The sequence below is a fragment of the Leopardus geoffroyi genome, chromosome X (assembly GCF_018350155.1).
Source record: "Leopardus geoffroyi isolate Oge1 chromosome X, O.geoffroyi_Oge1_pat1.0, whole genome shotgun sequence".
Lineage (NCBI taxonomy): Eukaryota > Metazoa > Chordata > Mammalia > Carnivora > Felidae > Leopardus > Leopardus geoffroyi.
Window position 1 is genome coordinate 10581628 of NC_059343.1, and position 15798 is coordinate 10597425.

Consider the following 15798-nt stretch of genomic DNA (forward strand, 5'->3'; position numbering starts at 1 on the left):
CAATCTAATTCAGCACCAGTCCCAGTAAGGGAAAATTTCCTGTGGGGGGACGCTCGCTGGCTACCTTCTCACAGTGATGTTCTCAGGTGCATCACTGCTAACAAGTCACTTCACCAGGATTATTTACTCTACACTGACTCGTAGTCTCAAGTAACAGGAAAGGGCAATTTGTCACATTACAACCTGAACCGCAAGATTTCCACTCAATTTCAAGGAAGGCAAATGTGGAATTTCCAGAAATGGGTCAGAATTCTTTTTCTGGTGAAATAGCAAGGCCAAGGCTTGAAAAATATGCCCATGGAAACGGCAATATAAAAGTAGGAGATGCACCACATGGCTGAGATCTTCTCCGCCCTTAAGTTGTCTAAAAAAATAAATAAATAAAAATAATAAAGCCTGCTTTTCTTACAGCCTACTCCCCAGACACCCTGTCTTCAAACGTCCTCCTTGGCAGGTTCTTAAAAGGGGAAAACTGCACCTAAAACTTTCTCTGTACCATATTCATATAATTAAATGTCAAAAAAAAAAAAAAAACCCTCAAAATCTAATCATTTATAGATCACCACGAAGAGTGTAACGTGTCAAATGTGTCCCTCGGGGACTTTAGCACGCAGGCCATATATTCTATAAGAGTGCTTCTCTTCCCAGACAAAAAGGAAGAGGGCCCAGAGGGTACGCGCTTAAATTAAAGCAACAAAAAACAAACCGAGACACGTAAGGCATTACATCGATGCGATCAAAACATTTAAATGGATGTGTTCATTTTCTACACAAGCCAGCAATTCAAATTCGTGCCTCACTCTGCTTACGTCCTAGACTTTATTGTTAATTACGCATCATTTCCGATTCGCTGCGTTTTCCTTCCTAGGTGGTCTGAGGTGTGGGACTCTCAAAATCATTTCAGCCGTGATTCCCGGCGCTTAACTAGCCCGACTCTAATTGTTTCAGTAGACTCCAATTTCCTACATGTAATAAAAGAATTTGCATCACAGATTTTTTTTCTGCACAATACGGCAATTGATGCGATTGTTTTTCTACCCCTTGATTGAGTGCTCCCAGCAATTCCAGATGCACTGGTCTTCACAAATGAATTGATATCAAGTAATACTCCACAGAAATAAATAGAAACATAGCTCTCCCTGTCTTCATTATTGAGGCCCATGATCTAGTGCCTTTGATTCTGTCTTATTCATTTCCTCTACTGATTCCATTTCAGCGATTCTGTTTACTCAATCCTCATACTTGGATTTAATTTAATGCTTCCAATGTAAAAACAGTTATTTGTAATAACCTGGCATTCCTTACGTCCATCTGACAAGACCCGCTTGCTTCCCTTAAAAATTTCTGGAGATCACTAAATACCTCTTGGGAAATCTGACCTCCCAGAAGTGTTCTGCGGCAAAAGCAAGAAGGCGGTTTCAAAAACATGTATGCTTTTTTTTTTTTTTTTTTTTGGATTTAGATGATTATTGTTTAAAATTGGAACACGGTCATTCTGATTTAAAGACACAGCTCCCTTTGTCCTGCCGAAGGAAGGGAGGCCAGCTGAAAAAGGCGAGGTCAATTTATAAAGCTAAGTTTAATTTATATTCTTAATAATCCAAATAATTCTCTGAAGCGAGACTGCCTAAGCTACTGAGTACTAGCCATTGGGCAATAACACCCCAAGTTAAGAGGCAGGTCTGGTCCCTAGCACTAACTACTGAAGGCAAACGGGAAAGAAGGAACGGGCGGGGGGGGGAGGGGGAATAGACGTGCATGAAAAACTCTGCGGGGAGTGACAAAATGCATAGGATTAAATTTCGTAAATTAAATCCCTTGCTGCAAGGCTTAAATGAACCCCCCCCCCCCAAAAAAACCAGATCCACCAGCTCAAGAATTATATAATGCATTCTCCAATTATCTCAGAATTTTACATGTATATTTCAAGGAAGTCAACATTTGTCTTATAAATTTCAAATTAAATCTGAAGGAACACTAGAGTGACAAGCGGGCAGAAACATTTCTGTCAACTTCGTGTGTGTGTGTGTGTGTGTGTGTGTGTGTGTGTGTGTGCGCGCGTGCGCGCGGGTGCACCTAGAATGACAATGGGCGAGCAAACTGGAAAATGACAAAGGTGATACTTGTGTGGGTTTTGACTTGGGTGCAGCTGGCATATGAACTTGTTTGTCTACACGAAGATCAGTAGCTAAGCCATCCTCCAAATCAGCATTTATGGCGGGTCACAGAGCGATCACAACCCCCGGGGGTGCTGGCCAAACACCTGACCTGGCCGGTATTCTCACTCGAGCCCATACTATACGTGTGACGAGACCTCGTGTTAACCTGGCACTTGTGAACTGCCTCTGCAGCCACTGTCTGCCAATTTTGGCAATTTTTAGAGTTCCTCCAGGATTTATCTTTTGCTTCTAGTTTTGTCTCTAAAACCATAGCTAACTAACGAGTTTTCACATACAGACAGTCAATCGATGTAGTGCAGCCTGCAGATTTGGTATTAAATAGTATGTAACTGACGTAAAGTGTCAGCAGTCCATGAAGACTCAACGAGGGGGAGAAACACGGCTGTGTAGTAAGGATTCTGTATTGGGTGTACGCTCCTCGCTTGCTTTTGCGGAGAAAAAAAAGAAAGGTATGTTTTTGCGGAGGCCGTGATGGTTTTATTAATGGCTTATCAATGGTTAATTTGGTTTCTCAATATGGCAAACCCAGTATGAACAAAAAGCGTGCGCTAGATGAAGTCATCTATTCTCGGAGAAACGTTGCTATAAACTCCGAGAGACTTCCTCACAACAACGCTGTTACGTTATCGTGCCCCCCTGAACTTCATCTCCAGTCGTCACGGAAATGAATCTTTTACTTTTATCTCCATTCCTCAAGCTTCATAAATACTCCCAAGAGCTTCTCTGATGGCTGTTTGGTCCTCCTATAAATTAAAAATATATACGAGACCAGGCACGGCTTTTGTTTGTTTTGTTGGTGAGGGCGGGTAGGTTGCATGCAGGGATTGACTCAAACTACCAATTTTAAAATCAAAATGCCCCGTACCTAATGCCACGGAGTGACGTGGTGAAGAACGGCTGCAATGGCACATTTCACGTGGTGCCGATTTTATCTCAACTTTGAAATTTACTTCAAAAATGAAACTGCTCCGGTTAGGGTACGTCGTCTATTAAAGTACCCTTTACAGAAGCAGTTCCATAGAAATTATAAACAGGCAGCCTGTAGCCAAGCCTGCTGTCAGAGAGAGAGCCCAACCGACATATCCATAAGCACGACAGAGTTGTGCTCTCGCCCTGGAAAATCACTACTGCTTAGCGAGTGTCGGTGGACCCAGGGCCACGGGAGATAACCTGAGCGTGAAGGCTGGTGATACGAGAGCCACCGCAGGTGTAGAATGGGGCATCCTGCAGGGGAGCCTGTAAGTTTGGGTGAGGGAGACAGGTGAACGCATCTCACCGCATTGTAACTTAACGGTGGCTGAGCTGACGCCATGGGGTCTCACGCCTGACATCAGTTTCCATCTAGCAAAAGACAGATTAATTTTCGCTCCTGTTTTCTGCCATTTTCTTACCGCAGAACACTTGTTTCTCTCGAAAAGCCCTTCCCTGTGTCAACATCGTGATGACATTCCCCTTAAGGGGACGAGACCTTTCCCGGTTCCCCTCCGCCCCTTTCCATCAGCACTAGGCGACAGGGCTGACGTCTCCTCTCTGAAGCTCCAACTGTCAAGGGTTATTACGTGTCACAGTCAGGAAAGAACAATCATATTCAATAAGAAAATCAGAAAATGTCCCAAATCACTACGGCATCAGCGGAACCCAAGCATATTTAGTACGTGTGCCCCTCCGGTTCGTCCTCGGCATGAGCAGAAAACAACGCGTTTCGTGTCCCCGCACTATTACATGCAGAACGTGGGACCTAAGTTATGACTCATTCGATTAATGAAAAAGACAAAAAGACCGTTTCCCCCATCCAGCTACCCAGGGTGACAAACTGCGGACATCCTTCTGGGAAATCCCATATGGGGCAGGAAGATCTGGAACACGAATGGGCAGAAGAAAGGCTGCTCTATGAATTTAACCTCAGCCTGGAGGACAAAAAAAAAAAAACAAAAACAAAAAAACAAAAAACAAAAAACAAACCCACCCGAAAGCAAGACCATGCCAGAGGGATTGTTTCGGAACTATTGTACAAGAGACCCAAAACCGGGCTACCCCTCTCCAAGCACCCCCAGTGAAAAGCTTGAAACCGGCTATTGTCGGAGCGCTGGGTACCTTTTCTCTCTTGGCTTTGTTCAGTATTTTCCTCGGCTGCAGTTTCCATGGCTGGCTTCATACCATCCACCAAAAATGCTTTTCCCCGCTCCCCCGACACACACTCTTCCCCTCCTCTTCCTTTTCTCCTGGACTCCCCCTCCGCCTCTTATTTACACCGCGTGATTGAGAGGCTCTGTTCTCACTACAGTGGATTACAGTCCCTTCCAAGATGCAACGGACGCGTCAGCGGCAGCTTCCCTCTGCCTACTGGTCCAGAGCCACAGCTGCCAAGGAGCCGGCGGCCACACGTCAGCGAGGATCCCAGTTATAACGCGGCCGTCCCGCGCCCCGGCCCGTCCCACTGCGGCTCCCGGGGGACAGCCGCGCCCCCGCCCCCCGCCCGCGCCCCCCAGCCGCCGGCCCACTGCGCCCGCTGAATGCTAATCAGCTCTCCCAGGGCAGAAGAACACATTTGTGACATCAGAGGACGGGATGCGGAGGAGAAGGGAGAGAGCCCCCTCCCACCATGTGACTCAGCGGGGTCGGGACGTGTGCTCTCTTGGGAGAACGCGGGCCTCCCACCGCAAAGTCCTTCCTGGGGGCAGGGTGGGGGGACCCCTTTATGGGGCATCACAGTTTGACTCAAGTTCATTTACCCCGACCCTGGCAGAATACACTCAGAGGACTAGCCCATGGTCTCTATTTTACTTGCTTTCTTTCCTATTTGTCTTCCATGCAGTCTCTAGCTAGCTAGCTAGATTTGCAAAATATATATAATAATATTAATATATGATACAATTATGTATTACATATATTACAGTATATATATATATTATATATATATGTGTGTGTGTGTATATATATATGTGTGTGTATATATATATATATATATATATATATATATATATATATTAAAGACAGAAAAATACATCAGAGGGAAGAAAACCAGAAACGTGGATTTGACAATAGCTGTATCAATTTGGCATTAGAATTCTAATCCGTTCTCTGTCTGTAACTAACACACGAGGCAGTGAGAGACACGTTAGCTCAAGCCCAACTCATAACAAGGTTTCCTTCCCTCCATATTTAAAAGCCTAACATGCTACAAGCCTATCTGGCTGACATTCTGGTGGCTTCTTGGAATGAAAATGGAAATACAAAGGTTTTTCTTACTGGACGTGATTATTTCTACATAGAGCTGTATTCATCAGAACCTCTCCCTCAAAGTCAAAAGGGTGTTTTCAAGAGCATTCTAAATGTTCGGCATAAAGGCTATTATTGTGCCAATAATGACTGACTGCCGGTTTCACAAGCCTTCTTACGTACCCAGATACTATGGGACCACAGTTCTCAGCCCATCCAAGCATATAAAAGCCTTTATCACGGTCATAAGCCGTATGTTTCCAAGCATCGCTGGTTTCTGTACCATGATTTAAACATTTGATTGACCCACTTACGTTCACCGTCTCTATTAAAGATCTTTCTAGAAGCTCAAGTCAACTAGAGGGATGAATACTGAAAACCACAGGGTGAAGGCTTCCCTGACCGAGAGGAGCCTGCCAGTTGGTTGGGTTGAGCACCCACCTTAGAAGCAAACTTAAAGCCAAGTCAGAGGCCATTGTCTCCAGGAAAAAAAAAAAAAAATCTCTTCCCAGGTTTGATGCTTTGTCGCTCAATACTTAAGAAAAAAACGTGTAAGATCCTGAATGGAAATCCTCCCACACCCTGATCTTTCAATGCCTTAGTTTTAGATAATCCCCAAAGCCTTCTACATTCAATACCCCTGGCCCCCCCCCCCCCCCCCCCCCCCCACCGTGAGCCAGAAAAGATGTTGAAAACCAGTTTGGCCTGTTCCAACATTTTCTTTTAATTTTACTTCTCATTTTTCACGTTAACCATCCTCCTAGAAGTCCACACCCACAATCAACAATGCCTTTAAATTATGGCCCCAGACAATTTTATTGTCTCATGGCGAGAGAAGTGAGAAGCATGGCAGCCTACAATTTCAGACCTTCAAAAAGAGATTCATTTGCGATGCAACTGCCTCCGTGGGAAAACGTGATGATATGTCCGAACAGGGCAGTCTTAAACATTTTTGCAAAGACTACTTGTGTGCACTCAGACCAAAGGATGGAAACTTTTGTGCCAGGCCTGTTCTCCCTTAGCAGTTTGAGAACGAAAACCAAAACAAATGTCAATTCGGCACCAGAGCGGACGATCGTAATTAGCTCTGGTATTGGTTTTATTTAAAAATTATCTAGTGAAACCATTCAATTAGAGAACTGGCAGAATAGAATACTTTTTTAACTATTACTTAAGAATATTATTTTTAGGGACACCTGGGTGGCTCAGTCAGTTGAGCGTCTGACTTCAGCTCAGGTCGTGATCGCGCGGTTCGTGGGTTCGAGCCCCGCGTCGGGCTCTGCGCTGACAGCTCAGGGCCTGGAGCCTGCCTCGGATTCTGTGTCTTCCTCTCTCTCTCTGCCCTCCCCTACTCACACGTGCTCTCTCTCTCTCTCTCAAAAATAAACAAACATTAAAAAAAAGAATATTATTTTCAAATGTTGTTAAAGTAGGAAGGCAGAATATGGAAGATGCTCTGCATTAAATACAGAAGATTTTTTAAATTTAAGAACAACTCTGGTTCTGTATCATAGTCCTAGAAAACAAAACCATCAGACAAAATAGTCACAAATTCTCCAGCTGACACCTCCATCTACTTTCACCTTGAAAAACTATATGCAAAAGAGAAATTCACCATTTCTGCCTTATTCACAACTTCACCGCTTCCTTTTCGTCAGGCTGATGACGTAGGACGATTCTAGAAGTTACCTTTGTAACTTTATATGAAGCCTCAAAATCTCACTGAGGTCTATGAAAAACCATTTGAATTGGAAAAAAGCGGGATAGAAAAATGATCAACAGCAAGAGAGAAGAGCATACATTTCTAACATTTCTGAGGCAATTGTGGCCGGTTCGGCGAGCACCTTCTACGCGCTCACCCCTGCGGGAGCACAGACTTTGCAGGAGACGGTGCCAGTCTCCAGGTAACCCGCAGACTAAGGGGCCGCAGTGAACCCTCGTAACCGGGTGATCCCCCGCAAGCCCTCCAGGATCACAACATGGAGGATGAGAGGCGGGAAAGAGAAGTTGGGGAAAGCTGTGTGAGGAGCTGAGCTACTCCTGCCCTTTGGATGGGAAGTGCCAGGTAGGGGAGGGTAGGGAAGCATGGAGAAGGGAAAGAGAGTGGGAAAGGGCAGGGCAGGGTAGAGAAAGGGAAGGTAGAACAGGGAAGGGGAGGGCATCCCAGGAAAACCTGGAAAGCACACAAAAAGGAAAAGGGATGGCCCGTGTGTGGGGGGGGGAGCTGATTTTTCTGACTGAGGGTCCAGAGCACAGGGTGTGTGTGTGTGTGTGTGTGTGTGTTGGGGGTGGTGAGGGGCGGGAGGGAGAGGAAGGGACGGGGCTGGGGATCAGGGGGGTTGAACAGACCACCTTGCTAATCCTGGAGGCAGCGGGTGGGGAGGGAAGGCTTGCAAACAGAGGTCATCCGTGCTTTACAAAGGTCATGGGGTCGGTGACGTAAAAGACAGAGGGGCAGGGTGGGGCCGGCAAACTAATGAGGAATCTCCCAGCAAGAGATCGGAGGGTCCAAACTACGGCCAGGGGAGGAGGGGAGGAGGGGAGGAGGGGAAGATCCTGAGGACATCTCCCTGGATACTTAACGCCTCCCGGGGATGGAAAAGGAGAAGAGGAGTGTGCAGTCTCCAGCCTGGATGAACGAAGAGATGGTCGCGGGATGAGCCCAAATGGGGACCCAACGAGGAGGAGGAAGACGTTTGGCAAGGAGACGAGCCCGGATGGTTTGGGGTACGCGGGGACACCCTGGGGGAGCTGTCCGGAAACATGGCTCCAAAGGAGAGGGGCTGACCAGAGACTTGGGAGTACAAGGCCACAGCTCTGCTCAAATGCCACCTTCTCGGGGACTGTCCCTGACTTTCTTGTGAGAGTAACCCTGATGGGCCCAGTCCCCTTACCTGGGTTAGATGTTCGTGACCCAACACCGATCCATCCAGGCGTTTCCCTGCGGACTGTCTGTCTTCCCCCTACAATAGAAGCCCCGCACGGACAAGTGTTGTCTGTTTTGCTCTCTGCTGTGTGCTACCGGCTCCTAGAACGGTCCCCGGCACGCAGGAGGCCCTCAACCTGTAAATGAATGGTGAACAAGGGGCCAGGGAGGACACAGACCAGACGTACTCTGAGATCAGACTTTAAGGGGTGCGGTCTCTTAAAAATAAAGGGACGGGGAAAACTTTAAAGGGAGGGTGAAAGAGGCTAAGGAGGAAAAATGAGAAAAGCTGGGGAACAAGGCCAAAGCAGAATTCGAGCAGGAGACGCTCCACGGGGGCCTAACGTGAGCGTCGCGGGTCGTCCAACACGGTAGAAGGAACAAAGAGGGGGAGGGCTGACAAGCGGAAAGTATCCTTTCTACCAAGTCGTCGCTGGAACTCCCTCAAGAAGAGTTCTGGGTGAAGGATGGTGTGGGAGCAAGACACCTCGGGCGCCTCCGCCATCGTCACTCAGAATAGGACCCCCGTCTGCCTCTCTGTCTTGGGCCAGCTGCCCGCTCGTCAAGAGGATTTTGACTGTTCGTCTGCGATCCGTTCCAGGAATGTCTTCCCGGGCTTTATTTTGTTACTAACGACTCTGGCCGCCAGTTCCGCTGCGTGTGTGTACGTGTGGGGCTCCCCACACCAGCAAGCAGCTCCCCGACACCAACAGGAGGTCTTACGAGTCAGCTCATTTCTGACACTGTGTGCCCAGGGCGTGGCATCAGGTCCCACAGGTCGAGGGCTCAGTCACCTGTGCCTCTGACTGACCAGCTCTAGACCAGAGGTTCCAATGACCCCCTTTCCTTCTCGGGTTCAACGAACTTCCTAGACCAGCTTACGGAACGCAGAAGAACGTTTTGCCTATTAGATTACAGGTTTACTGTAAGTGATATTAAAGGATACGAATCAACAGCTGGATGAAAAGACGTACAGGACAGGGTATGGGGAAAGGTCCGCAGCTTCTGAGCCCTCTCCCGGCACGTGACTGTCCCCAAATCTGCAGGTGCTCCCCCACCCAGAAGCTCTCTGAACCCAGTCCTTCTGGGGTTTTATGGAGGCTTCGTTACAGAGGCACAATGATTACATCACTGGCCAGGGGTACAGATGGGGGTGGGGGTGGGGACGAGGCTGGAACTGAAAGTTCCAACCCTCTCCTCACTTGGTTGGCTCCGCTGGTGACCAGCCCCCAACCTTAGCTTCCAAAAGTCACCGCATCCACCTAAAACAAAAAAAGGCACCTATACGGCTCTCCGTTACAGGAAATTCCAAGGGTTTTGGAAGCTCTGTGCCAGAAATGAAGACCGAATATATAGTCTTCCAATAAATCACAATTACCCAGTCTCCTGCTAAATTTGCCTTACGTGTCTCACATGCCCGTGATCCACATAACTGATGAAAGAGACGAATGTGACAAGACCACAGTGAGAGAGACTTGTACAGGCCACTATGGACATCATCCTGGTCACCTGACTGGCTCGTGGGTTCATTCACTCCTTCGTCCATTCAACCAAGGTCCATTAAGCACCTATCGCACGCCAGACGTCGAGTCTCTGTTCCACGTTACGTGGCCGTGACTGTTCAGTCAACTGGGAACTCAAGAATGGGATGAACCCAAGGGAATGACACTCACCCTAGTCACAAGGCTATCAATCAAGTCACAAGTGTCACATGCCTACTCTTTCCACTTTTCTGAAACCACATTACATATTTCTTCTCTTCAGAAGGACTCCTCGCTGGGAGTCATTCAATCATCGAGAAGGAGGTTTCCATATTTATTCCAGCTACTAATTCCTCTGAAATTTTTACATCTCAACCCACAGTTTTTTCCCCCTCCAAGCCCAGCCTCTCAGTACCCAAGACAGAACCTCCTTCATTTCCTTTCCACTTACCTCTTTTTCCATTCTCGTCACTGACGGGTTTCTTTATAGATCATCTCTCTTCTCCCGGTGACGGATGCTCCCTCCTTTCCAATGAGCCGGCATGCCTCCCTGACTCCCCCAGCCCCTTCTTGTCACTAAGACAGCACTTGTGGAAGCCCTCCTGCTGACCCCCTCCAACCAAGGCAAGCAACTCACAGCCAGTGAGTTTCCCCGAGACCTGTTCTTTCCACAGTTTCCGGGGCCTAGAAGGCCTTCACATGCCCAGGCATAATCCTTGCTGTACCCCGCAAAGGAAATCGGTCCCCAGAGTGGCAGCCCAGAACCACAGACAGCCCCACTTGACGTTCTAGTGTGCTTGAATGAATTTGAAATAAACTGTGTTTTTAAAGAAATTTTTGTGGGGCGCCTGGGTGGAGCAGTCGGTTAAGCATCCGACTTCAGCCAGGTCCCGGTCTCGCGGTCCGTGAGTTCGAGCCCCGCCCCGCGTCGGGCTCTGGGCTGATGGCTCAGAGCCTGGAGCCTGTTTCCGATTCTGTGTCTCCCTCTCTCTCTGCCCCTCCCCCGTTCATGCTCTGTCTCTCTCTGTCCCAAAAATAAATAAACGTTGAAAAAAAAAATTAAAAAAAAAAAATTTTTTTTGTTAAGTGACTCCTATTTTCGCATTATATTCCCCATGATATAATTAAAGATGTGTCCTAGAAGCAGATATCAGAGGCCTGGAGGGAAAAGATTACCAGTACTGCAAGAATTCTTAAAGCTTACATTTAAAGCAGAAAAGATACTTTGTTTAAGAGAGAAACAGCATAAACTGGGGAGCGAGAGGGAAGGAGAGAAACAGAGGAAGAGAGAGAAAATCTTAACCGGGCTACACGCTCAATGCAGATCCCGACATGAAGCTTGATCTCACGACCCTGGGATCACGACCTGAGCTAAAATCAAGAGTCAGACGCTCAGCCAACTGAGCCAGCCAGGTGCCCCAAGATACTTTTTACGTAAAGAAGCAATCGTACTTCTGTGCTGGGTTCAAAATGTAGCATAAATTAAACACCACAACGACTAGAAAGAGACAGCCAGAAATGGAGAATTCGATGGTTTAGAATTGGATCTTTTCCATAACTGGACCTTCCCTAAGCTTTATCCGTTTGGCAAAGCTCCTGCCTGCCTTTACCGGAATGAAATTTCTCATTTCACATCCGGCGTGGGTTTTTAAGGCCTTTGGATTTCTTACTCTTTTTCTCTTTCCTGATTTCCTCAGTCCCTCCTCTATACTCGTCATCCTTTCCTTTACAGGACATGACACCCCGGAAAGCTAAGAGCTACAGTGACAAGTCAGACTGGATGACTCACACCCAATACTCTGACAAAGCTCCGATGAGTACAGGCCGTCCTCACCAGGGTTTCTCTTGCACGCGGACACCGGGGACGGCGGGGGAGCACCCAGGAGTCCCTGTGAGCCTGATCCCTTCCCGGTGTCGTCTCATCAGCTGTGTGACGACCGGCAGTGTCCTCGCAAAGCCGCCAGAGCCTCCGTAGCAGTGATCGGGGAGTTTGGCCAACGCCACCAACCACCTCCTGGCGGGCAAAGTCACCCCCGCTTGAGAACCGCCGTCTTGAGTCCACCTTTTCTTCCCTACGCTTGCTTGGGCTGTTGTGACGTCCCGTCGGCCAGGGGCTTCGTACCAGAACCACGTGGGGAACTCTGCAAACACCCGCACGGGGGCCCCACCCCCACAGACCCGGGTCTGACCGTCAGAGCACGTGTGCGGTGGGCACGAGAGCCTGAAAATTCCCCGGGGTAATCCCGACACGGGGCCAGCCGCCATAGGTCACGGGGCCACACACGACGTGCGCCACGGTGATGGCGACCGAGCAGAGGCATCTGAGGAAAATTCTACAAAAGGATGCCATCCGTTTGATGGATGCCCAGGATGTGGTCAGGGCGGCCACGCCGGACCGGGGAACCGGTGAGGCAGAAGTGAGAAAGCGGGCATCACGGCGGGGGAGAGGGGGTTCAGCGTTGACCCCGAGGCTCAGCTCTGACCCCTCGAAGGACGGTGAGGGCGGAAGGGAACGCACGGGGAGGTCAGGGTCCGTATTGGGTTCCTACGGCTGCTATGTCCAAGGGCCTCAATGTGGCGGGCTTTCGACCACAGGAATTACTCCCTCACGGTCCCAGGAGGCTAGAAGGCAAAAATCAAAGCGTCAGTAGGGCCACGCTCTCTCCGAAGCCTCTTAGGGGAGCACGCGTCCTGGCCTCTTCTTGCCGCTGCTGGTTCTTGGCAGACACATCGTTCGGACCTCTGCCTTCGTCGTCATGTGGCCTTCCCCCTGTGCGTGAGTCTCTTCTTGTAAGGCCACCTGTCCCACTGGACTAGGGCCCACCCTCACCAAGCATGGCCGCATCTTGACATGATTCCATGTGCAAAGACCCTCTTTCCAAATCGGGGCCGACTCTCAGGTACCAGAAGTCAGGGCTTCAAGGTCTTTTTCTGGGGGGACATAACTGGGAGACGGTCCCGAGGGGCCTACCAATTTGGGGTGGGGGTGGGGGTCTGGGGGAAGCACTACTCCCAGGGGACGCAGAAGAGGCTGGAGGAGATCCCGGGCAGGGCGCCGTCACAGAGAAGGAGGGAGGTTTGTGACGGAAGAGGTGGTCCGCGGTCAAAGCCTCGGGAAGGGGCAGACGCGGCCAAGGGCGCTGACACGGAAAATTCCCGTTTCCTTACCGGCATCAACAGGACAATCAGAACGGAAACCAGCTTAGAGAGGGGTACCGAAGGTCTGGGGTGCCGAGAGGAGAAGCAAGGGCAGTCTGCTTTCTAAGGGAGTCTGATCGTGCTGGGAAGGTGGCAGAAAAATGCAGGCAGGTTAAGGGGGAAGGAACGCAGTAGGGAGGTGAGTCCCAAAACGCCTGGCGCAGACAAGGCCGCGGGGGGGGGGGGGGGGGGGGGGGGGGGGGGGGGGAGGGGCGACAAGATTGCAGGTGTCCGCGGAGGCGGATCACGGAGGACTGGAGGTCCCAGGAAAGGCAGGGGCAGCTGTGGGCGGGAGGATGGGACACTTGGCCTTCGGAGTGAGAGTCAGGGAGCGGGAAACGGAGGGAAAAGAAAAAGATTGTCCAAGATGGAAGGAATTCCAACTTGGTAGAGGTGGCGGGGATGGGGAGGTTCAAAGGGACTGTGCGGGGCCGTCTGGGGCGGGGTTGGGGGGACGGATCAGTCGGTTAAACGTCCGACTCTCGATTTCAGCTCAGGTCATGATCTCACGGTTTGTGAGTTTGAGACCTGTGTCGGGCCCTGCTCTGAAAGCATAGAACCTTCTTGGGATTCTCTCTCCCTCCCTCCCTCTCTCTCTCTCTGTCCCTCCCCCACTCACTCTCTCGCTTTTTAAAAAAAAAAAAAAAAAAGGAGCTGTGCATAACAGCGAAGGGTACATTTATTACTGGATTTAGTCCAGTCACAGCCCTAAGAGGGACGTAACAACAGCCCCATTTTCGGGGTGACGTAACAGAAGGTAGGACCGTCTCGGTCTCAGGTAGTTAGCCCTCAGTCCAGATTGCTTGGGGACTCAAGCGGGGCTGAGTCTTCAGGGGATCCGAGGCCCCAGGAACCCCGAGGGATCAGAGGGCGGAGGCAGCGTGAGGCAGAGAGGCGGTCCCCTTGCTGTGAGTCTCATCGCATTGGAGGGAAGCGGACCCCCGCGTGATGGAGCCACACCTAAAGCCCGAGTGGCAGCAAGGACCAGATGACAAGGGGGCTTTGATTAAAAAAGCCAGTTTGCCCCTTCCTCCTATATACACAAGGCACACACAGCTGATGCACTGATAACGTGCTTCCTGACTCATTAGCGCCTCCCCGGGGAGCTCAGATCCCTGGCTAAGAGTGACGCATCATCAGTGACCCCCCCCCACCCCCCCGCCACGGCTCCCAATCATCTCACCCCCCACCTGCATGCCAGCTCACACGAGCAAGGGCAGGCCTCCCAAACCCCAGCGAGGCGGATCCTCGTCGGGTCCTCGGGACAGCTCCTCCTCGGTTGGCCAGGCACAGCCCCACAGCCGCCTCCTCCGGGAGGCCTCCCTGGCTGACCTGCGCTCATTTCCCCCTGCTTCGCATACCTAACCGCCCCGTCTCAGCAACAGTGCAAGCGTCCCCGCACGGCAACTCACTACACGGGACACACCCAGCCTCGACCCGCCTCCCGCACGGCTGGGAGACGACGGCCTGTGCCGACCCAGCCCGACCCAGCCCAACCCGGCCCCTCCGTGTGGTACCCCACGGGAGGCCGGTCTCCTTCTCTTCGGCCTGTTTTGTTGCAGGAAGCCAGACGTTTTCAAAGGCAAGGTCAACTCATGAGACGCGTGGGCTAGGAAAATTCTCACCGCAGAAGTGGCCGAGTTACGGGACGAGCCTGGCAGGGTGCGGATAAAGAGGATGGGACCCTTTTCAACTCTGAGAAGTCCAGGTGAGTGAAGGGGGCCTCGTTCTCGCCTAGAGGCAGAGTCCCTACCACCTTCCCCTAAAATGCAGTCGGCGGGTAGATGGACCGATTTCTAATAGGCCGCTTGATAAAGGCGCTCGATTGATCTGGCGGGTGCACACACTCCCCCCACGGACCCCTCGCGGAACCGGACCCCTCCAAGCCCATCCTCAACAGCGCGTACTTCGTACTGGTCTGAGCAGAGAGCATCACCAGTCCGGGGGGCCGGTTGTACTTTCCCATCCTTTGTTCAAGCCCCTCCGTAGCTATCACCGGGTCATGACGAAAAAGTGCCAAGGGCCAGCTACTGGGGACACACGACCGGGTCCCTTCAGGAGCTGTCTCCACGGGCTACGGTGCGGCGTCCTGAGGGCCCACTGCGTCCCCACGAGATGGGACGGTAGCTGAGGAGGGGCGGAGAGAGGCCGGCACTCGGGACCTGAGGGGCCCCACGTACCAACACGGCCACGGGAACTCTGATCCACCTTCTCTCACCTCTGCCTTCCCTTCCGAGGCAAGAGGTGGGCGTAACCACCCCCCTGGCGTGGATGGAGAAACCAAGACCCGAGGCAGCCCAAAGGGACTTGGCCGAGGTCCCACAGCCGGTCGGAGGCCGGGCTGAGCCTTGACTCAGGCCACCGGATGCCACAGGTGGGAACTGAGGCGTCAGAGACAACCGTCAAAGTTCCACAAGGGCCCGGCTGACTAGGCGATCAGCGGCCATCAGCTGCTCAGCCCAGGGAATCCAGACTTGCTCAGAAAGGCTCTTGTGCGACTAGCGACATTCTCCCAAACACGGTGGTCCGGAGCTCCCCGCCTGCCCCTCCCGCACCTCTGGTGAAACACAGGGCGGCGTAGCTCCCCAGTGAGTGGGGGACCCATGTCTGTATCCTCGCCCACCACCCCTCGCTGCCCAGCTCTGCCATTTACCAGCCTCGTGAAGCCACGTGACCTTCCTGAGCCTCGGCTGTGCCAGCTGATAAATGGGCTCGCGGAGAAGTTCCTTCATCAGGCTCCAACAGACTGTTCTAGAGAGAGGGCCTCAGAACAGTACTTCCTACGTGATACTTG

The 15798-nt window shown here is 51.0% G+C and overlaps 1 protein-coding gene across 6 annotated transcripts in view; it reads right to left on the bottom strand.

Moving 5' to 3' along the window:
- The window catches only part of GPM6B (glycoprotein M6B), a 148471-nt gene that overhangs the window by 36134 nt on the left and 96539 nt on the right, over positions 1–15798 (bottom strand). For 2 of the 6 annotated variants that reach the window (XM_045472600.1, XM_045472601.1), the window contains exon 1: positions 4275–4571. The exons of 2 other annotated variants lie outside the window; for them this stretch is intronic. In XM_045472600.1, coding sequence (XP_045328556.1) covers positions 4275–4335 — 61 coding nt within the window. In that variant the 5' untranslated portion in view covers positions 4336–4571. Of the gene's footprint in view, positions 1–4274; positions 4572–15798 lie in introns of those variants that run through there. 2 more of the 6 variants (XM_045472602.1, XM_045472604.1) reach the window with 2 other exon arrangements.